General features: G+C 41.8%; 1 protein-coding gene across 5 annotated transcripts in view; it reads left to right on the plus strand.

The window, feature by feature from the left end:
- NFIA (nuclear factor I/A) overlaps positions 1-17,214 on the plus strand; it is a 246,694-nt gene that overhangs the window by 150,320 nt on the left and 79,160 nt on the right. For all 5 annotated transcript variants that reach the window (XM_009319810.1, XM_009319812.1, XM_009319811.1 and 2 more), the window contains exons 3-4: positions 6,773-6,847; positions 16,375-16,492. In XM_009319810.1, coding sequence (XP_009318085.1) covers positions 6,773-6,847; positions 16,375-16,492 — 193 coding nt within the window. The remainder of the gene's footprint in view (positions 1-6,772; positions 6,848-16,374; positions 16,493-17,214) is intronic.

A 17,214-nucleotide genomic window follows, 5' to 3' on the forward strand; every position in this document is an offset into this window, starting at 1 on the left:
CCTTGATACACCCCCCATCATGGCGGGTCAGGTGGATCCTTCCCTAGTGGTGTGAGTGTCCTTTCTCCGAGCCACTCCCAGCGCCTTGAGATGTTGATTCCCGATGGCCACCGAGAGTACACAAAGTGTATGGAAACGGAGCTGAACTTGAGTACTGGTATCAGAAGTGCACCCACGAAAACTAGCAGCGCTTCACAATTTTACTGTTTGCTAGATACAGACATTTTAGCTAAAAACCAAAAAGGCAAGTCATTTACCAATGGTTTTGCATATTGTGAAGTGTTAACAAAACTTTCATTATCACACTCTATTAAGCCAGGACCAGGAAACAATTTCTAATCAACACTCAGATCTGGGCAGGGATTGTGCAGTCTTTTGTAGGAGGCCTCAGATCTGTGTTCTCTATTCTCACATGCTCACTTCCAGCTGTTGTCATTGAAATCCCACATAATCTCCCAGGGTCAAAGGGCAGTCATCCATGACTGCCGCTGTTAGGAGGTTATGCTGATTTCTGTTGTCAAATATTGGCCCTTTTCTCTTTCAATCACTCCCATTCTACTTTTTTTAACAAGAAAGATCCAGCCTAGAATTGTATTACATGACTTTAAAGCCTTAAAAGTGTTCCTCTATTGTACTAACACGACATGCCCTGGACGGTCTAATCCATTCTGCTATGGGACACAAAGAAAGTCCTAGCACTTCTTAAAATCTCAGCCAAAGGCAGGTAGGTGAGCTGGAGAGAATAACGGCATATATGACATGTGGCCCAGCAGTTATTTCATAAGAAAATGTGTAATTTGTCGAAGGTGAGTTATTGCTGTGGCATTAAAATTAAATTGGAAATAACAAGACAAAATAGAAGTTGGAGCATTTGTCAGGGAACAAGAGAGGCTTCTGTATCGCCTTTAATGTATAATATCTTGCTTAACTCTTCTATAAAAAGCCCATTAATTAAAAATGTGGTATAATTTACCGTTAGAGGTTTATCGCTTACAAATTTGAGGAATGCATTTTGTACAAAGCGATTAAAATGAAGCCGTTGTGCCAGCTCTGGAGATCGGTATTTGGGGTCTGTTGGTAAATGCAGATTTCGTTAGTTATGTGCAATATTCAGGCCTGTGTACAGCTTCCTCGTGCTGTCTTCCATCTGAACGGGAGAGACATTCACTTGGACAGATAGATGGTCTCTTCAGTCTACCTGGTTTTTTTAGAGACGAAGTTAGCGTATGAGGTTTGGCCCCACGGATCTAGCTTTCCATTTCCAGCATGAGGTAGCGACCAAGTATCTCTTGGTGAACTTCACTGGTGCTGCCCCAGGCAAGGGTGAGCAGGTACAAGTGCTTGGGCAGCAGCTGTTCTCAGCCCAGGGGTGCTCCCCCGGCCACCCACGCTTGCCCTGGAGGTGGACGCTTCCCAGAAGCAAGGTGCACCTTCCTCCCTGTGCGAGCACATGGCACACAACCACTGTGCCAGACTGCCTGCAGGACCTTGTGTCTGTGCAGGGGGATGTGTTTCTGGAAGGGAATGCAGTTGTGGGGCTGCCGTGGCTGGGTCAGCCCAGGTTTAATAAGCTCACCTTCCAGTTAAGCAGAGTGTAAATGTTATGAAGGTCTTGACTGAAGCATGCATATTCTGTCCTTTCCTTTTGCTGGAGAACGCAGATTAGGACTAACTCTGTCACTCCCATCCTCCTCAGCCAGTGCAGCTGTGGAATAGCTAACCTTTTGGGAGTCCTCGGGGTGATCCGGGTTCCCCCTGATGACATCTCCTCTCTCAAGGCCTGCATGTGCTGTGTGATACACACATTAATTTTCTAATCAATATTATTGCTCCACATTGTTTGTGAAACATGGGATTATCTAGATAGAGGATAAAACCAAAAGGAATCAAGTTGCGCTTTGAGCAGAGAGGGCTTTTCCTTTAATCAGGCATTTGGTTAAGATAATAGGCTTGAGACCCTAATTGATTATTACTATTTTAAGGTTTTAAGATGGCTATGCATAGTGAGATGCTGAACATGAAAAAGGCTTTAGAAATGGCTTCAGTGCTAGTTTGGAGGACTTGTGTAATTTCAAAACACTGAAAAGGAATCAAAGTCTCCCAAAAAGCTGTTCTCCAAAGCTTAATACATTGTCACTTGGACTGTAGTGGAAGAGAAATAACTGGATATGGACTTTTTCATCTTCAAAGGAGTAACTCTTAAAAAAAAATTTAAGCTTGGATTTCAGGAAATCAGCTGTATCTCTGTTTAGAAAATACCGTGTATATTTATGGTGCAATCTAACTATTTTATAATAAAAATAATACTGTTGGATTACACAAGGAAGCCTGCTAATTAAATAACAATAATACCTTGAGCACCTTGAAAACATCTTCTGATATTCAATTAAGGAACAATAACCCGATGAACTTTAACCTATAGACCATATTCAGACTTTCTACATAAAAGTAATTGCATCAGTCATGATTTTCTCAAGCTACAACACAAGCTCTTGATTGGTAGCTCAACGTCTGAGACTCCTTTTTACAGCATTAATTGGGAAAGCAGACAATACTCTCCCTGTAAACTAGATTTTAGGACGAAGGTTAGTTGCCTTTGTACACGTTTACTCATTGAAATAGGAATGTTTGCTTAATAATTCAAAACAAATAGCATTAGACAACAAGTCCTAATCCTGATTTCTCCTCTGCCAGTGTAAATTAGGAGAAAATTAGGTGAAACTCTATTTGATCAGTGTAGAAAGACTTGTTTAAAACTTCTTTGAGATCGGAATTAGGCTCCAGCAATTCAAGCCTGTTCTTCTGGCTTCTTTACTGGGTTCAAAAAGAAGAATACGTAAATCGCATTATGAATTTTCTCCCCAATTAAAGCAATCATCAAGCTATGGAAAAACATTTTTCATGTGGTACTTGTTACGATAGTGTTGCATCGTGTTTGTATGCAATACCAGACATGCGACTGGGTAATGGCATGTTATTTATTAGTTAGTATCCTGATCTGCTTTATTCAATCTGGTCTTATAAGCCTCGGGTTTTTTCCTCTTTGGGGGAAAACCGATCATCCTTGTGAGCCGAAGTGAGGTCTTGTGTAATGAGCTAACTCCTAGCTGGACTTAGACTTGGTTTGAAGGCAATGATTCAACAATATATTTAAATACCTGCTTAACTTTGTCAGCCTATCTTTATTTGGCAGGGCAAATAAGCATATGCTTTAGTCAAGCATGTGATTAAAATTAAGCACATGCTCTAACTGCTTTGCTGAGTCAGGGCCTGCCTTGGCTAGCCAGGTGTCTTAATTTATACCCAGAATTTCAGTGAATGAGCTCTGTTATTTTTTTATAAAGTGAGTAAAAATTCTCTCATCCTCATTTTGAACACCTGCTTTCCTACCAAAATGTGACTATCACACAAAGCTGCGGAGATAACCAGATCATATACAGTAATTTCAATGTCCTACCTTTGGGATATTTAGCAAAAGTATCACAGTGCATGTACTTCAGTAAAGTGCTGTATGAAAAGTAAATCTTGCAAGCTTTCAAGATGTTTAATCATCTTTTCAGTAAAGGAGCTCGTTAATGCTAACAACTGCATATGTAATTGCTTGACTTTACCTACTTTTTTCTGATTCAGAATTAAGTGGAGCAGCCAAATTGATATATTATTGCATTTTGACCCCTGTTAATAGGCGCAAAATGTTTACTTCACATATTTTGTCAATCCTGCTATTTCCCAGTCATTCTTCTTTTACATGTCTAGCTTCTTTGTCCTGTTTCTCTCATTTTCTTGTTGCACTGTTATCACAGCTCAGCAAAAGCTACAGTCTTAGGCCTGGATTTTGCAATCTGAACCATCCAGGCAAACCTTTAAACTTTCATGGAGTTCTACCGAACTATTCACAGACCAACCATGCATCAAATTGAGTTCAAGATACAGCTCTAAGCCAAGGACGTTGCTTTTATGGGTATCAAGATATTATTAATGATTGGCGAGATGAGTCCCTGATTTCCTAATGTTTATAAGTAAATAACAAATTGGAGAATTGTGAAATTCACCTTTCATTTGTGAAATGTTTATTTTCAGTATTGAAGGATGAAAATCTAATCACTCTCGTTGCATGCTGCTGTTTAATGATTACTATTACATGTACACGCATAAGAAGTGTTCCCACTACAGAAGTGCACATTTCAAGTACACCCAGCAAAATAAGAATAATGAAGTTAGCAGGCCCAAGCTAACTTATTCAACTTTTCTTATGCCCTGTGGGACCCTGAAAGCTAGAATGTATTTAAACCATTCTACAGCATTTTCATTTCTGGTTTTACCTGTGTTTGCTAGGTTACGGTAACGCAGTTAGCCATGAGACAATCATGTTTTTATTGGATGATTACAAAGGGCTCTAGACTTTCCCTTAAAAAATCAGCCACATGTCCTATCGTAGCTGTGATTTGTTTTTTACTTCCATATTTAAATTTCACCTTCGCTCTTAGTGCGATAGGAACGTGCCTTAGAAATGCAGGTAGAAGTGGACACTAGAGCAGAGCCAGTATGTTGCACTGTGAAAAAACAACACGTGACAGATGTTCATAGCATTGCTGAATGCACTTCTGGAAGTTGGTCAGATACTGCCATGATGAGCACAGTATGAGAAGTTATATAGCATAGACTGGCTTCCCTACAAAGGGCTCTGCGGAGTAGTAAGCATCCTGGCCATGATCCAGCAAGGCACTTAAGCATATGCTTAATTTTAGGCACATGAGTGGTTTCAGTGCAGACCTAAGAGAATTATTTTTAATTCACAGATCATTTAATTCAATAGGCAGGTCTGCTGCAGCATATGAAAAGTAGATCTTCATATTAAAAATACTTGGGAAATTGTCAATGAACAAACATTGTGTATGGCCTGCAACCATTTCTAAAAAGCAGAATGATGTAGTCATCACCTTTATTATGGTAAAATACAAAGCAGATCAGGCAAAAGCATTTACAATTATCTGAGAGCTATTTCTGAGTTGAAAAGAAGGAAAAATAAAAGCTTGTAAGAACATTTTTTCATTTGAAGTAGAGAAAAATTTATTCTCTTGATGTAAATAAAAACCTTGTTTGCAGATTGAGGAATTTGTTTGTGTTGAATTTCAGCATCAATTTCAATATTTTATAGTACATTTATCTACAGCTGGAGCATGACAGATTTGTGTATATTTATATGTTTGTGTACATAATACATATGTATACACACATACACAAGGATGCCCAAAGATATACATATACACAGTTTGAAAACTCATCATTATTGCTGAAGTATAAAAACATGCCTGATGTAGAAACTTGTCTCAAGTCTGTTAGCTTAGCGACTGCATTCATCTGGCACCATAGGGTCCTCACAGAAACAGGGGAGGAGTTCTGTGCAGGAGCAGAAATCGCTGAGGAGTTGGCTGGAGATGGACGGCTGACCTCTCTCCCAAACCTTTCCCTGACATGTCACCCTCTGTAGTCCTGCACACAAGATGCATTTCTTTTACTTCCCATTCTGCAGGTAGAAATGGCAATGGGATATGTTTGGTTTTTTTAAACAACCCTGAAAGAAAGACAGGAGAACAAATACGCAGCTTGCATTAGTCCTATTGCTCTGCTCACTATAGGAAGGTGCGCAGGTATTGCTGTGATGAGCACAGGGTATAGTAGAATATACTGCAAATCATTCAATAATATATGTGTGCATGTGCTGGAATCAGTGACTCTAAGTAGGACAACCTAAAAAGGTATGCCACTTATCCTGTGGACAAGTAGGACTTTACAGTTCTTTTAATAATCTCTTTATCCTGAGATTTCTCCTTTGACCCTGATTTCAAAAGCAGGAGGTCAGTCTGGCCGACTAACTGCAGACCTCTAATTGAAGTCCAGATAGGTCCCGCGTGAACTGCTGTATCCCACTCTGCACACTTACACTGGGTTGCAGCCCAAAAGCTGCTCCTTTTGTAATTGATCATACCCGTGAAAATTAAATGAACATTTGGTGGTAGGCATGTTTTCAGAGAAGAAGGAGAATACTGTTATGTAAAGTGTAATAACATTTTGATACCAAGTGTAGAGGCATTCCTTGCACAACGGAGGCGAGCGTGGAAGCGTATGCCCTGGTTCCTAAAGACAGTCCAAAGCTCAAAGTTAATACTTTTCCTATGCAGAGATTTATTTTTCTTTTTGAAAGCTAGTTTTAAATGTTAGGATTTTTTTTTTTGTGGGAAAGGCATTAATTTAATTTTTTTTTAACCAGCTGCTATTTTAAGATTTCCCTAGTGTAACCTTAGAAAATGAAGAGTACATCTTTAAATCTTGTTTTGTTTGAATGAATGGGTAGATAATCCTGATCAGATGTTTCTTTAGAGAATAATGTTTAAAACGATTATGGAACTTAGCTGTCCTGTCTGTTTCCTAGGTACAGTATTTTCATTTCAATTGTGAAGTCATTAGGGGTCATCCAAGGTAACCGTTTATTAAAATAGTCCTCTTTTGTTTCAGATTTCCTGTTGAGATGCTTTAACATGTAAAAATCTCCCTGCTGATGTGTCACGTTAGCTTTCCTAACCTCTAGATAGAAACCACAAAGCAGCCTACATAGCTGTATGACTAGTTACCCACCTACATAAACAATAATTACTGCTAAGTGGGAAATTAGATGTCACATTTTAAGTCTAAATGAAAGTAAAGTATTTGAGAATACTGTCATTAAATGCTTAAAGTTAATCGCAGTTCTCTCACTCTGTTTGTTTTGTAGGACATTTGGGCTTCCAGGACAGTTTTGTCACATCAGGTGTTTTCAGTGTGACTGAGCTAGTAAGAGTCTCACAAAGTAAGTATCATTTTGTGGCCAGTTTATGTGGTTTCTGCAATCCCCGTTTTTTTCTTTGATTCTTGTTGTGCCCCTTCCCCAATTCAGAAACAGTCTTGAAAATTGAGAGTCTCTTCTCCCTGCTTCTCACCAGTGGACAGTGTTTGTGTGCCGCATCTTTTAGTGGGAAGATAAAACAGCATAATTTTAAAAAGTAAATAAAAAAGTCTTAATTCTGCAAACTTGCATGTGCAAGTTGACCTGGTACCCAGCTGAAAATGGGCAGACTCTGTATCAGAGTGCAAATAAATGCCTACAAAGATCAGCTTACCTAATGGATCTCTTGCAGGATCCAAGGACTGTATTTTAACCAGACCTCTAGAAACGACATAATCTGTGCACATAAGCCTGGAAATTTTCTTATGCTGTTTTTGCATGTTGTGTTCATCCATGCCATGTGTTTGTACACCTGCAAATTGATGAACTCATTAATAATGCCAACAACTGTACCAACTTTAGCTCTGATAATCTCAGTTGTGCAGAGGCATACATCTTGACTTCGCAAGGCCTGCGTTTTCCATTAACTGTATGGAATTCAGTCTTCTAGAAGGATTTGTTTTTTGACCTTTAAAGAATGCTAATGCCCCCAGCATGAATGACACACTGCAGCATGATCATTACAGACTTGTCAATGCTCACTAACAACAGTGAATTAAGAGTACCTGTCACCACCCTGTTCCATTGATCAAAGGTGCATTGATTGTATTTTGCTATGACATAATCCAGATAGTCCAAGGAGAGCATATGGACAGTCCCTTGCAGAGAGACTATTGGTAAGCCAGGGCCGTAGGTACTAGTCCTTTGGGGATCTTCTCTGCAGCTAGTGTAGAGCCATGCAGTAACATCACATTGTCACCAATTACCACTGCTCCAGGTGAACCACTCAAGTACGTGCCCCTTTAAAACCTTAGGGTTTGTAACCAATCTCTTTATCACAGCCAGTGATAAAAATGGTTCTCCTCCTAGAATATTTGTTTATGTATTGGCTCTGAGCATGTTTAAGTTTAAGTCCTTCTGGGGCTGGAATCTTAACTGGCACAAACCTAGCAGAGAATCTGTGGTTTTGAGTCAGAACACAGAGTTTCTGTAAGGATTTTCCTGTTTCATTTCCTCTTTCGGAAAGACTTGCACTAGCTAGTAAATCGGCTTTATATTCAAAAATGGGATGCTACAAAGAAAGCATGGCAAGGGGGAGATACATGAATGTCAGTTATATGTGCTGGAGAGAGAGATAGAGGGAGAAAAAGTTTAAGGCAGACATTTCTCCTGAGTTTTCTTCCCTGACAACTGGTGGGAATTTGTGAGAAGGACAAAGTTAAGAGAACTTAGAAGTCAAGAGGAGCTGCTGAGCGCTCAGCACATTTGCAAATCAGTTCACTTGCTCAAGTGCTTAAATAGGGACTTTGACATGTTACTCACTGTACTGTGTACACTAACTTGCTGGTACCTGTAGCATTGTGGACAAAACCAAGTTAACGCTAGTCTTTTGAATGTCTCCATGTTATGTCACTTTATTTCAGTGTGACAGCGTAAGGCTTTTGAAGCCCAAAGGATTCATTCTCCCCCTCTGCAAGGCATCCCACTTCACCACAATCTTATCTTTACTGTAGGAGCCCTACACGGCAGAACTGCCTCTGGACTCTGTCAGCCGTGCTTCATGTGTGCACAGGACAGGGCTGCTAGAAAAGTGCCCCCGTTCAGGACTTCAGCCTCCACAGCCAGCCCCAGTCCCAGCCTCCCTGAGAGTTTGGCATTGACCTCATGAGCGTCATGTTTCATGTCTATTAATCTTCCATTATATTTTATTGTAACTAAACGAAAACATTGTGTATCAGAAATCCTAGCATTCAGCATGTTTTGCAAACTATGACCTGTGTCCACGACATTCCCTCTACTTGCTGTTGAAATGCACCACCTCCAAGGGTAGGGCACCTGCACGCAGAAAGAGCAGGACAGGCATGAACTTTATCGGAAATAAGAAAGGAGGTGTTGGTGGGCAAAATAAAAAGATTCAGCTTTTATCTGTTCCAGACGCAGGGGTTTGCACTCTTTTTCATGAGCTCTTTAATAATCCTGGGAGGTCAAGACCTCAGTTTTACATCCTGTCTACAAGCCAGCACCTCTACCAAAAATAGTGTCCCCAAAGCATATCGGGATATCACTTCAGAACTGACTCAGAGGGAAGAGTGCCAGCAACTGATTTAGCTACACTGCCTTTGATATCACCCTGGATTTTCCTTGGAGATGCCCCAGACATGTCCTGACCAGCCATAACCTTGTTTACTTTGTGAGGTCTGAGAAGCCCACAGCCTGACATGCCGTGGCTACCCACTAGGATATGTTTAGTGTAGAGTCTAGCAACAAATTCACAGCAAAGTCAGTATGAATTCACATGCTAATATTCAAAGACTTATTTAACATAACAGAGCAACGAAGTAATTGCTGCATATTTGCCTAAATTGGCAGGCAAGGTCTTTTAAAGAGTGTGCTTTTCAATATAACCCTTGCTGGGTTGTCTACATGTTCCTGTGTCTTGATTTGAGACCAGTCCATGGGTTACTTTCATGCTGGGGAGCTCACCTTAGGAACAGTCATCATCCAGACTCACCGGCAGCTACAGTCTGTAGCTTGAGTAATCAAAATGCCCTCAGTCCGTTCTCTTGGTTTTACTTTCTAAAAAGTCATTGCTCCTTCAGAAGCCACCATGGCTAGGGAAGGAACAAGCCTGCCTTTCCATAGTGGGCCCTCACGTTTAGTCTCTGCTCTCTTCCTGAGTATGCACTGCGTTGGCTTTACAAAGAGGTAATCTTTGTGTATGCCCATTGTCATGTTTCTTTCCATGCTTGCTTTTGATAATACGATGATAGCAATGTGTGATTTCCCACAGTTTTAACTGGCGTGTGGTTTGCTGCTGTTATCTATAATTAATCTTACGAAATATTGTTGGTAGCAATTATGTGCCAGGTTTATTTACTAAAGTTCCCAGAGGTCCACATGGCAAGGAGTCTCAAGTAATAGGCAGTTGTCTCCGTCATGCAAATTTGGGGAATGAATTAATCAAGCAAAAGGTCAGCTGTTACCATTATCTATCTTACTTATCAGTGCTGATCATCACAGTTTCTGTGAGCTATTGAACAAGTCTAGACTGTTTTGGTAACAGAAACTTGCTTTCTTCAGTCCTATAGATGCAGATTTTCTTTCGAAATGCTACCCAGCTACTGAATCTTGCAAAGCCTAGTAAAATAGAGAAAGTAGATCATAAATGTTCATCTGAAAAACAGGTAGACCCCTCTCCACCCCATCTGATGTGGATGTTGCAGACCATGCTGTCAGTTCTCCTGTATTATTAGCCAGCAAAGGGTGTGAGCTCCTTTCTAAGTGTTGTCTGTCACACCAGATACTGGGGAGACCCCTTCAGATAACAGAGACTTCATTCTTCCATCTCCAGAGAGGTTTGGGCTGACAACAAAAAGCTCAGAAGCAGAAGCGTTGGTGATACACAAGTTTTGTGAACTGACAGCCAGCTGTTGGCAAAGCAAAACTTTCTCCCTCTCTACCCTTGTTAGGAAAATATTCCACTCACTGTGTGCAGCTATATGCAGGGCACTGGAGAATACCCTCTGCAAAAGGTGCCGGCAGAGGGGTGGCTGTGGTGCCAAGCCACTGCCGAGTGTACAGTCCTGTTTGCTTGGCAGAGGCTGGGAGGCCATGGCAGGCTGGAGCCAGGAGAGGGACATGGAGAACGCTGTTCCCCTCTTGGCTTTGAGTCTTCACCGTGTGCTCTTGTGTAGAGAGCTGCTGGGAAGATCTCCTCCCTTGGAGGTCCTTCAAGCAGCCAGATAAACTGCACTGCCCAGGATGTGAAGAAAGACTTAGGATTTATGAACATTCGCTAGAGCCAAATCAAACACATTTGTTTTGTGCTGTGTTATTTGTCAAAATGACATCATTCTTCATGCTGATAAACAAGGGAATTCTGACTGTGCCCTGGACTGAAAATGCCACGCTTTGAGTTTTAAGATGTTAGCTGTGTGCAGTAAGGAGCTGTACGGAGCAAGTGGGGTGACTTTTAATCCTTCTAATGAGCCAGTGAAACCACAAGCACACAAGTGTACATGCAGTTGCTTACCACTCCTGTATAAACACAGAAATGATCCAACTAATTATCACTGAGTCAGTTACACTAATTCCACAGGTAAGAGGTGCTTTTGTGGCCAAGGCATTTTGAAAAGCTCGGGATCCTGCAACACCGAGGCTGCTGGATGGGGTGGGTGCCAGACTTGGTTAGCGGCTGCTTTAGCAATGGAGGCAGGGGCTGAAGCTGTCCTTGCTGTGAGGCAGGTGGACAAGTGCTAGAAATGAAAGTAATTGCCACCGCTCCAGGCATGGAGTGTGGGTGCGACGGAGGAAACACAGCTTCATCATGCCTTTCGTCCAGTGGCCAGGTACAGCTGAAAAAAACTGAAAGGAAAGTCCTGCCAGCCCCAGCACATACTGGATGCCTATGGCAAGGTGTGGGGTGCCCCGGCTCCTGTCATGGGTCTGGGCCAGGCAGGCAGCTGCAAAGGGCAGGGAGGATGCTGCTGCCTTCCTGTAGCCCAGGAGAGGAGAAGAGGCTCTCCTCCACGCAGAGCACGTGTGTGAAAGCCGGGGTATAATAAAACAGCTCTAAACAGCAGCCTGTATGTTTTCTGCTATACTAAGCATTACAGTAGTGAAGGTAGTTAAAGTCAGCAGCATGAAAATTAACATTTAAAAAGATACTCTGTATTCCTTAGCAAAGCACTGCTATCCAAAACACACTGTTTGGGCTTAGGTATGGGAGGAAGAAAAAAAGATTATAATAAAAAATAGACTGCAGGCATAGAGTGAACAGTTGCCGTGACCTTGCCTTTTGTATGCCATTACACAATTCAATGGCAGTCCACTCAAACCTTGCTCTCGATCAATATCCTATTAAAGCAGCACAAAAAGTCTCTATAAACTTAGTGGTTAGCTATGTTTATAAATGGAACTCAGCATAATTAGATGGTCAATAGCAGGCTGTACTTGTAATTTTAAAATGAACATCACACATTTCATATCTGTTGTATTCGGCAAAACCTCTTTGAATCTAATGATACAGTGTGTAGGAAACAAAGGCCTTGCAAAAAAAAAATACTGAAACCAGCTCCCCTTTCCTCTCGGCAGCAGCAGTACAGTGTGTTTCCCTTTGTTTATGGAGTCACAACACAGGAAAAAGTTTATTAGTCAAATGTCATGTTTCTCCCATTTAACCTTAAACACATTATCACTTTGCTGCAGTGTTAACACATGTAATGATCTTAGTCACATCCCATCCCCTTTGTAAAAATAAATACATGAAAATGGTAAAAAGAGAAACTAAATATTAACATGACTAAAAGAGAGTGCCGTATTCCAAGGAAGACAAATGCCAGCCTAGCTGGTTTTATTTAGTGGGTTTCCTGTTCTGTAATTCAATAAATTTTTCAAAATAAATATTCCAATTGGGTTAAGTCAGAGGGCTTTTTGTTAATTTCTCTGTTATTTTTATTGACATTTTGGGTGAAGATCTGAGCTAACAAGCTGGCAGTGGAGAGAGCAGGCTGGCAGCAGGGGCGTTGCTGCCCTGTGTCCCCAGGAGTAGCACAGTGCTGGTGCTCAGGCAGAGGCGCCCACCTTCCTCCTGCTCCTCCTTTTGGGCAAACTAGCTCCTCCTGCCCCTCAGAGCAAGCGAAACGTGTCCCATCTGCACAGGGATTTTTTTGTGATGCCAGCAGCTGAAATTGGGAGCTGAGGCCAGCATCAGTTTGTTTGCTTAGAAAGCCTGCACACATCAGTGGGCTGAGTGTTAGGGGAAGAGGGGTCCTTCCTCCTTGCCCCCTGCCAGGTCGGAGGCCTGGGTCAGATGACATCTTGATGCCGGCAGTAGGTGGAGACTATTGTTTTGACTTGCAACTGCAATTTCTGACATCCTTTCCTGTTTGGGAGATGTTCCTGAACTATCAGAAGGTCACTTTGCTGCAGAACATTTCTTAAGGGGGGAAATGGAGTGTTTTTAATGTCGTTGCCTGGAGTTTCTGCAGGCTGCAGTGTGTAACAGCCGGCTGTCCTGGAGTGGAGCTTCACAACCATGCTGCCACTTTGTGTGGGGGCAGAGCCTGTTCCTGGGATGTAGGAAGAGGGGTGTAGGGAGGTTGCATGGTGGATCATCACGTGCTACAATGAAGAGGGTTAATTTAGACAGAATTTTGCCACAGTTTGCACCACTTGGATCCCTTTGCTTACTCTCTGGAGCTGCAGCCTTTGCGGGGAATCCTGCAAATAAATATAAGTGTTGCCTTTCCACCAGCTTCTGGGCCCATACAAGGTGGACAGTCTGCAAAGGCAGTGTGAAAAGCCATTTGGAGCAGATTCGGATGCCTCCTGGCTGGGCTAGCTGCACCGTGCCCACTCTCATGGCGCGTTGCACTGCAAAACACAAGGGTAACTGGAGGCAGATGCCAGGCAGCGAGCTCCCCACAGCCGAAGCCCAGCGCAGGAGTTGCAAGGTGTGGCTCAGCTCCGCTGAGGCTGAAGCAGAGACAGAAAGCATTCATGGCTTCAACCAAATTCCATCTGGGAAGAGGAAGCAACCTTCCGCCATGCGAATGAAAAACATTAACCTCTCCCTGACAGTCTCAGGGTGTGCTCTATGCATCAGCACGTTGCTGTGTTTTATGATAGTAAATGGGGTAACTGCAAGCAAAGATACAAATACCCTTTGTTGAAAGACAGGCACCAAATATGTGCCTGTCAGGCACGCAGAGGAAGGGATTTCAGAACAGCTTAGCCCTGTGCAATGTTTGCCACAGCACTTCTAGGGCCAGAGACCTTGAGCTGGTTGTGGCAGGATTGTGGCTCCTACGTAAGGACTGCCAAGGGATTTCAGGTACTCGCCGCCATAGACCAGGTAGGCACTTTAACCTCCGCTGCTTAGATCTGTTGGTGTATATTAGAGGTGGGTTTTGTTCTTTAACCCTCAGGTGGCAACAGGCTCCTGAGTATGGCAAGGTGGTTTGGCCTGTGACAAACAAAGCATCCTTCATGTTTGCTACCTGGGCAGAAATTACTGTGTGATTAGCCCTTTCTACTTTGTGCTGAGTTTACACAGCATTAGCAATACATTGTTTCTACCCCACCCCTGGTCTGGAGATACATTTCATTTTCCTACAGGGCCAATTCAAGGGTTGGAACAGAAACGTCCAGGATTTGGGGAGAGAGTGATAAACAGAGGGAAGTGAGAGAAAGAAGAGAAACGTTATCCAGATGCCAGTTTTTCTTCCATATCTGTTTGGAATAAAACTGTTTCATAAATCCTGCAAAGGCTAGGAAATTCATTGTGCTTCAGAAAGAAACGGTGCTTTAATTTAGTGCTTGCCTTTTTATGTTCCTGTTTGGAAAATAGTATGCTTAACCTGTAAGTTAGGCTTTGGTAGGTAGAGGGTGCAGAGGAATTGATCAGCAAAGGGTTTACAGACCACAAATCTGTTTGGCAAGGAAGTTGCTGAAAACTGTGGAGTAGATGCTGCAGAGAGTACCTTTATGATTGATTTCCATTCAAGTCAGACTGACTGCAGTGTGGTCATTTTTCTAACCCATAACTGCTCACACTGCAGCAGTCTGCTATCTGCAGGGTGTCTGAATTATAGCAGTCCATGTCCGTGTTACCTTTTACACAAATTACTTACACCGGTTTCTTTTTCCATGCAAATTCATCAGTTTTACAGCCTCTTGTAGCTGCTGTCAGGAAACTGTTGCAGAAAGCACAAATTGATAAAATGAGTTAATTTTACTATGCTTAATTTTTCTTTCTTTCTGTTAACACACCCCCTCATATACCTAGTGTGCAGGAAGCATATGATAGTTAAGAGAAGATAACAAAGGATTTGAGTGTTCTTGTCATAAATTACTTCCCAACTTAGTTCCTTTTAATGATCATTCCAGATTTTCTCAAGTTTTAATGGCGTTGTGTATTTTCCGTCCCATGCTTTTAAAAGTCCGTGGCTATCTAGGCTGTTCCCTTTCTGTCTCAATGACGTTCTTAAAAGATCCTTGCCAAACAACAACTAATTGTCTTGTGGGGATGATGAGGCAGCTGCAAAGCTACATTATTCCTTTGTCAAATCTGACATTGTGAGCTCCTTAAGACTTGGGGTGAAATACTGGCCCCTTTACAGTCAATGGCAGCACTCCCAGAAGCCTGTGTTTCAGCCCAGACATGTTAGCTGGGTGATAGGAGCTATCCTGTCTTCATTTCCTCACTCCTGCCCCATCAGAGTGAAAGATTTTTTCATGGTTGAAAGTGGGCCAGATTCTCAGACCAAAGATTAAACTTGGCTCAGCATCCTTGTGTGGCATTGAGACTGCTTCGCCTTTGTTGCTGTGAATCAGGGCTCTCAGACAATACGTTCCAGGCCAAGCTTGTGCATTTAATTGTGCAGTACGTCCTTTTTCAGATGTCTCTGAAATGTGAGAGAAAATCATGATCTGTAATTGTCAGCTCCCAAAATTGTATTGTCCTGTAAATAGCACTGGAACAGCAACAGTGGATATGGTACCATTTGCCATATAGTGGCATTTCTTCGTGAAATGCATTGTCTGTTGACTTTAACATTAAACTGCTCTGTTCCTTTTCTGTTCCCAGAAGAATAAGGTACATGGCGTTCATAGGCTTGTGCCTGCAAACTTCAGGGTGTGTGGGAATTCATTATGTTTTAATGTAAAACCAAAGCTCTAGGACAGGGAAATTAAAGGTATTCATATACCTTACTATAAAACTTAGGTGCTGGATAAGGTAATGAGAGGTGAACAGTGGAAGCTAAATGCTGGACAAAAGTTTTTGAGAGTCGTATGTCTCTAGCTCTGATTTAGCTGGAGGAGAGGCCAGAGGAAAGCTCAGATGTTCACAGGCAGAAAAGAACTCAGGTTTCTCATCTGCTTTTGTGCTTTCTCCAAGGAGCATTTGTAACCTCTATGCTTGTGGATGTACATCACGTATATACCAAAGGTCCTGAAGTGTGTATTTCCCTGCCTGAACTGCTTATAGATTATGCCAAGCACACTACAGGGATGATGCAGCCTATTTGTAACTATGCCAATAGATGTGATGTTGTCCTAAAAGCAAAAGCAACAAGTTTGATTAAATGTTAGAATTATATTAGTAGAAAAGCAGTGCTTAAAGAAAGTCTTGCCATAATTGTTTAATTTTTTTTTTAAAAAGAATACCTTTGGAGGAATGTAAGAAAGAGTCTATGTCATGGAACATTGTATTCTTGATAAATTTACATCTTCTTGATTGCAATGCCGGTTACCATTAGTATTTCCTAATAATTTCCACACCCCACCTGTTCTCATTGTGAAACGAAACACACTCACGAGGAAGAAGAAAGTGCAATTCGTGCCTTATTCACATGACTTACTGACTGCAATCTCTTTTGTTTCCCCAGCACCGATAGCTGCAGGAACAGGTCCTAATTTCTCCCTCTCAGATTTGGAAAGTTCTTCATACTACAGCATGAGCCCAGGAGCAATGAGGAGGTCTTTACCTAGCACATCCTCTACCAGGTAATTTAATCTCTGCCTACTACCAGGTTACTTGGAAACCCAGGCGAGCATCATTACTCATCTGGGAAAGTAACCATTAAATTCTTTGACAAGCTGTTTGGGGGCCTCAAGCTGTGGAGCTGTTTCAGATTCACAGAGCCGAATGTTCAACTGGATTGCTGTTAAAGTTCTTTTTATACATAGAAGCTTCGAAGAAAAACTGCTGCATTGACTTGCATAACTTCTGGCTTGTATCTCGGTGTATCAAGAGAAGTTCCACTGGAATTGTTGGAGTTTCACTTGTGGCAGAAGAGAATTTGGAGCATATTGAGATGTGCCACTTTGTCATAGCAGGAAAGTCTTAAGATAGACTTATATGCATTCTTTTATCATAAAAAGTGTTATCTGTGAGACTAACATCGTTTTTGGACCTTGGCCTATAATGCATTCTAATTTTCATATAGCATTTAGAAATTTGTGACGCAGCCTTTGGAAAACTGAATTGTTAATGCAGATGACTACCCAGTCTGATTTTGATTTTGGCTTAGATGGCACCTATCAAACAAGAATATTTTTTATTTTTTACCTTTCACTTTAACCATCCATGAGGTTAGATTTATAAACAAGCCCAGTCACTCTGGTAGTCTTGAACACTATTAAGGAACCAGATTGATTTTTTTTTGTCCCCCACAGCCAAAATAGATCACTTATTTCAAAGACATGACAAGGAAGTCTGACTTCAG

The sequence above is a fragment of the Pygoscelis adeliae genome, unplaced genomic scaffold, assembly GCF_000699105.1.
Source record: "Pygoscelis adeliae isolate BGI_AS28 unplaced genomic scaffold, ASM69910v1 Scaffold181, whole genome shotgun sequence".
Taxonomy (NCBI): Eukaryota; Metazoa; Chordata; class Aves; order Sphenisciformes; family Spheniscidae; genus Pygoscelis; species Pygoscelis adeliae.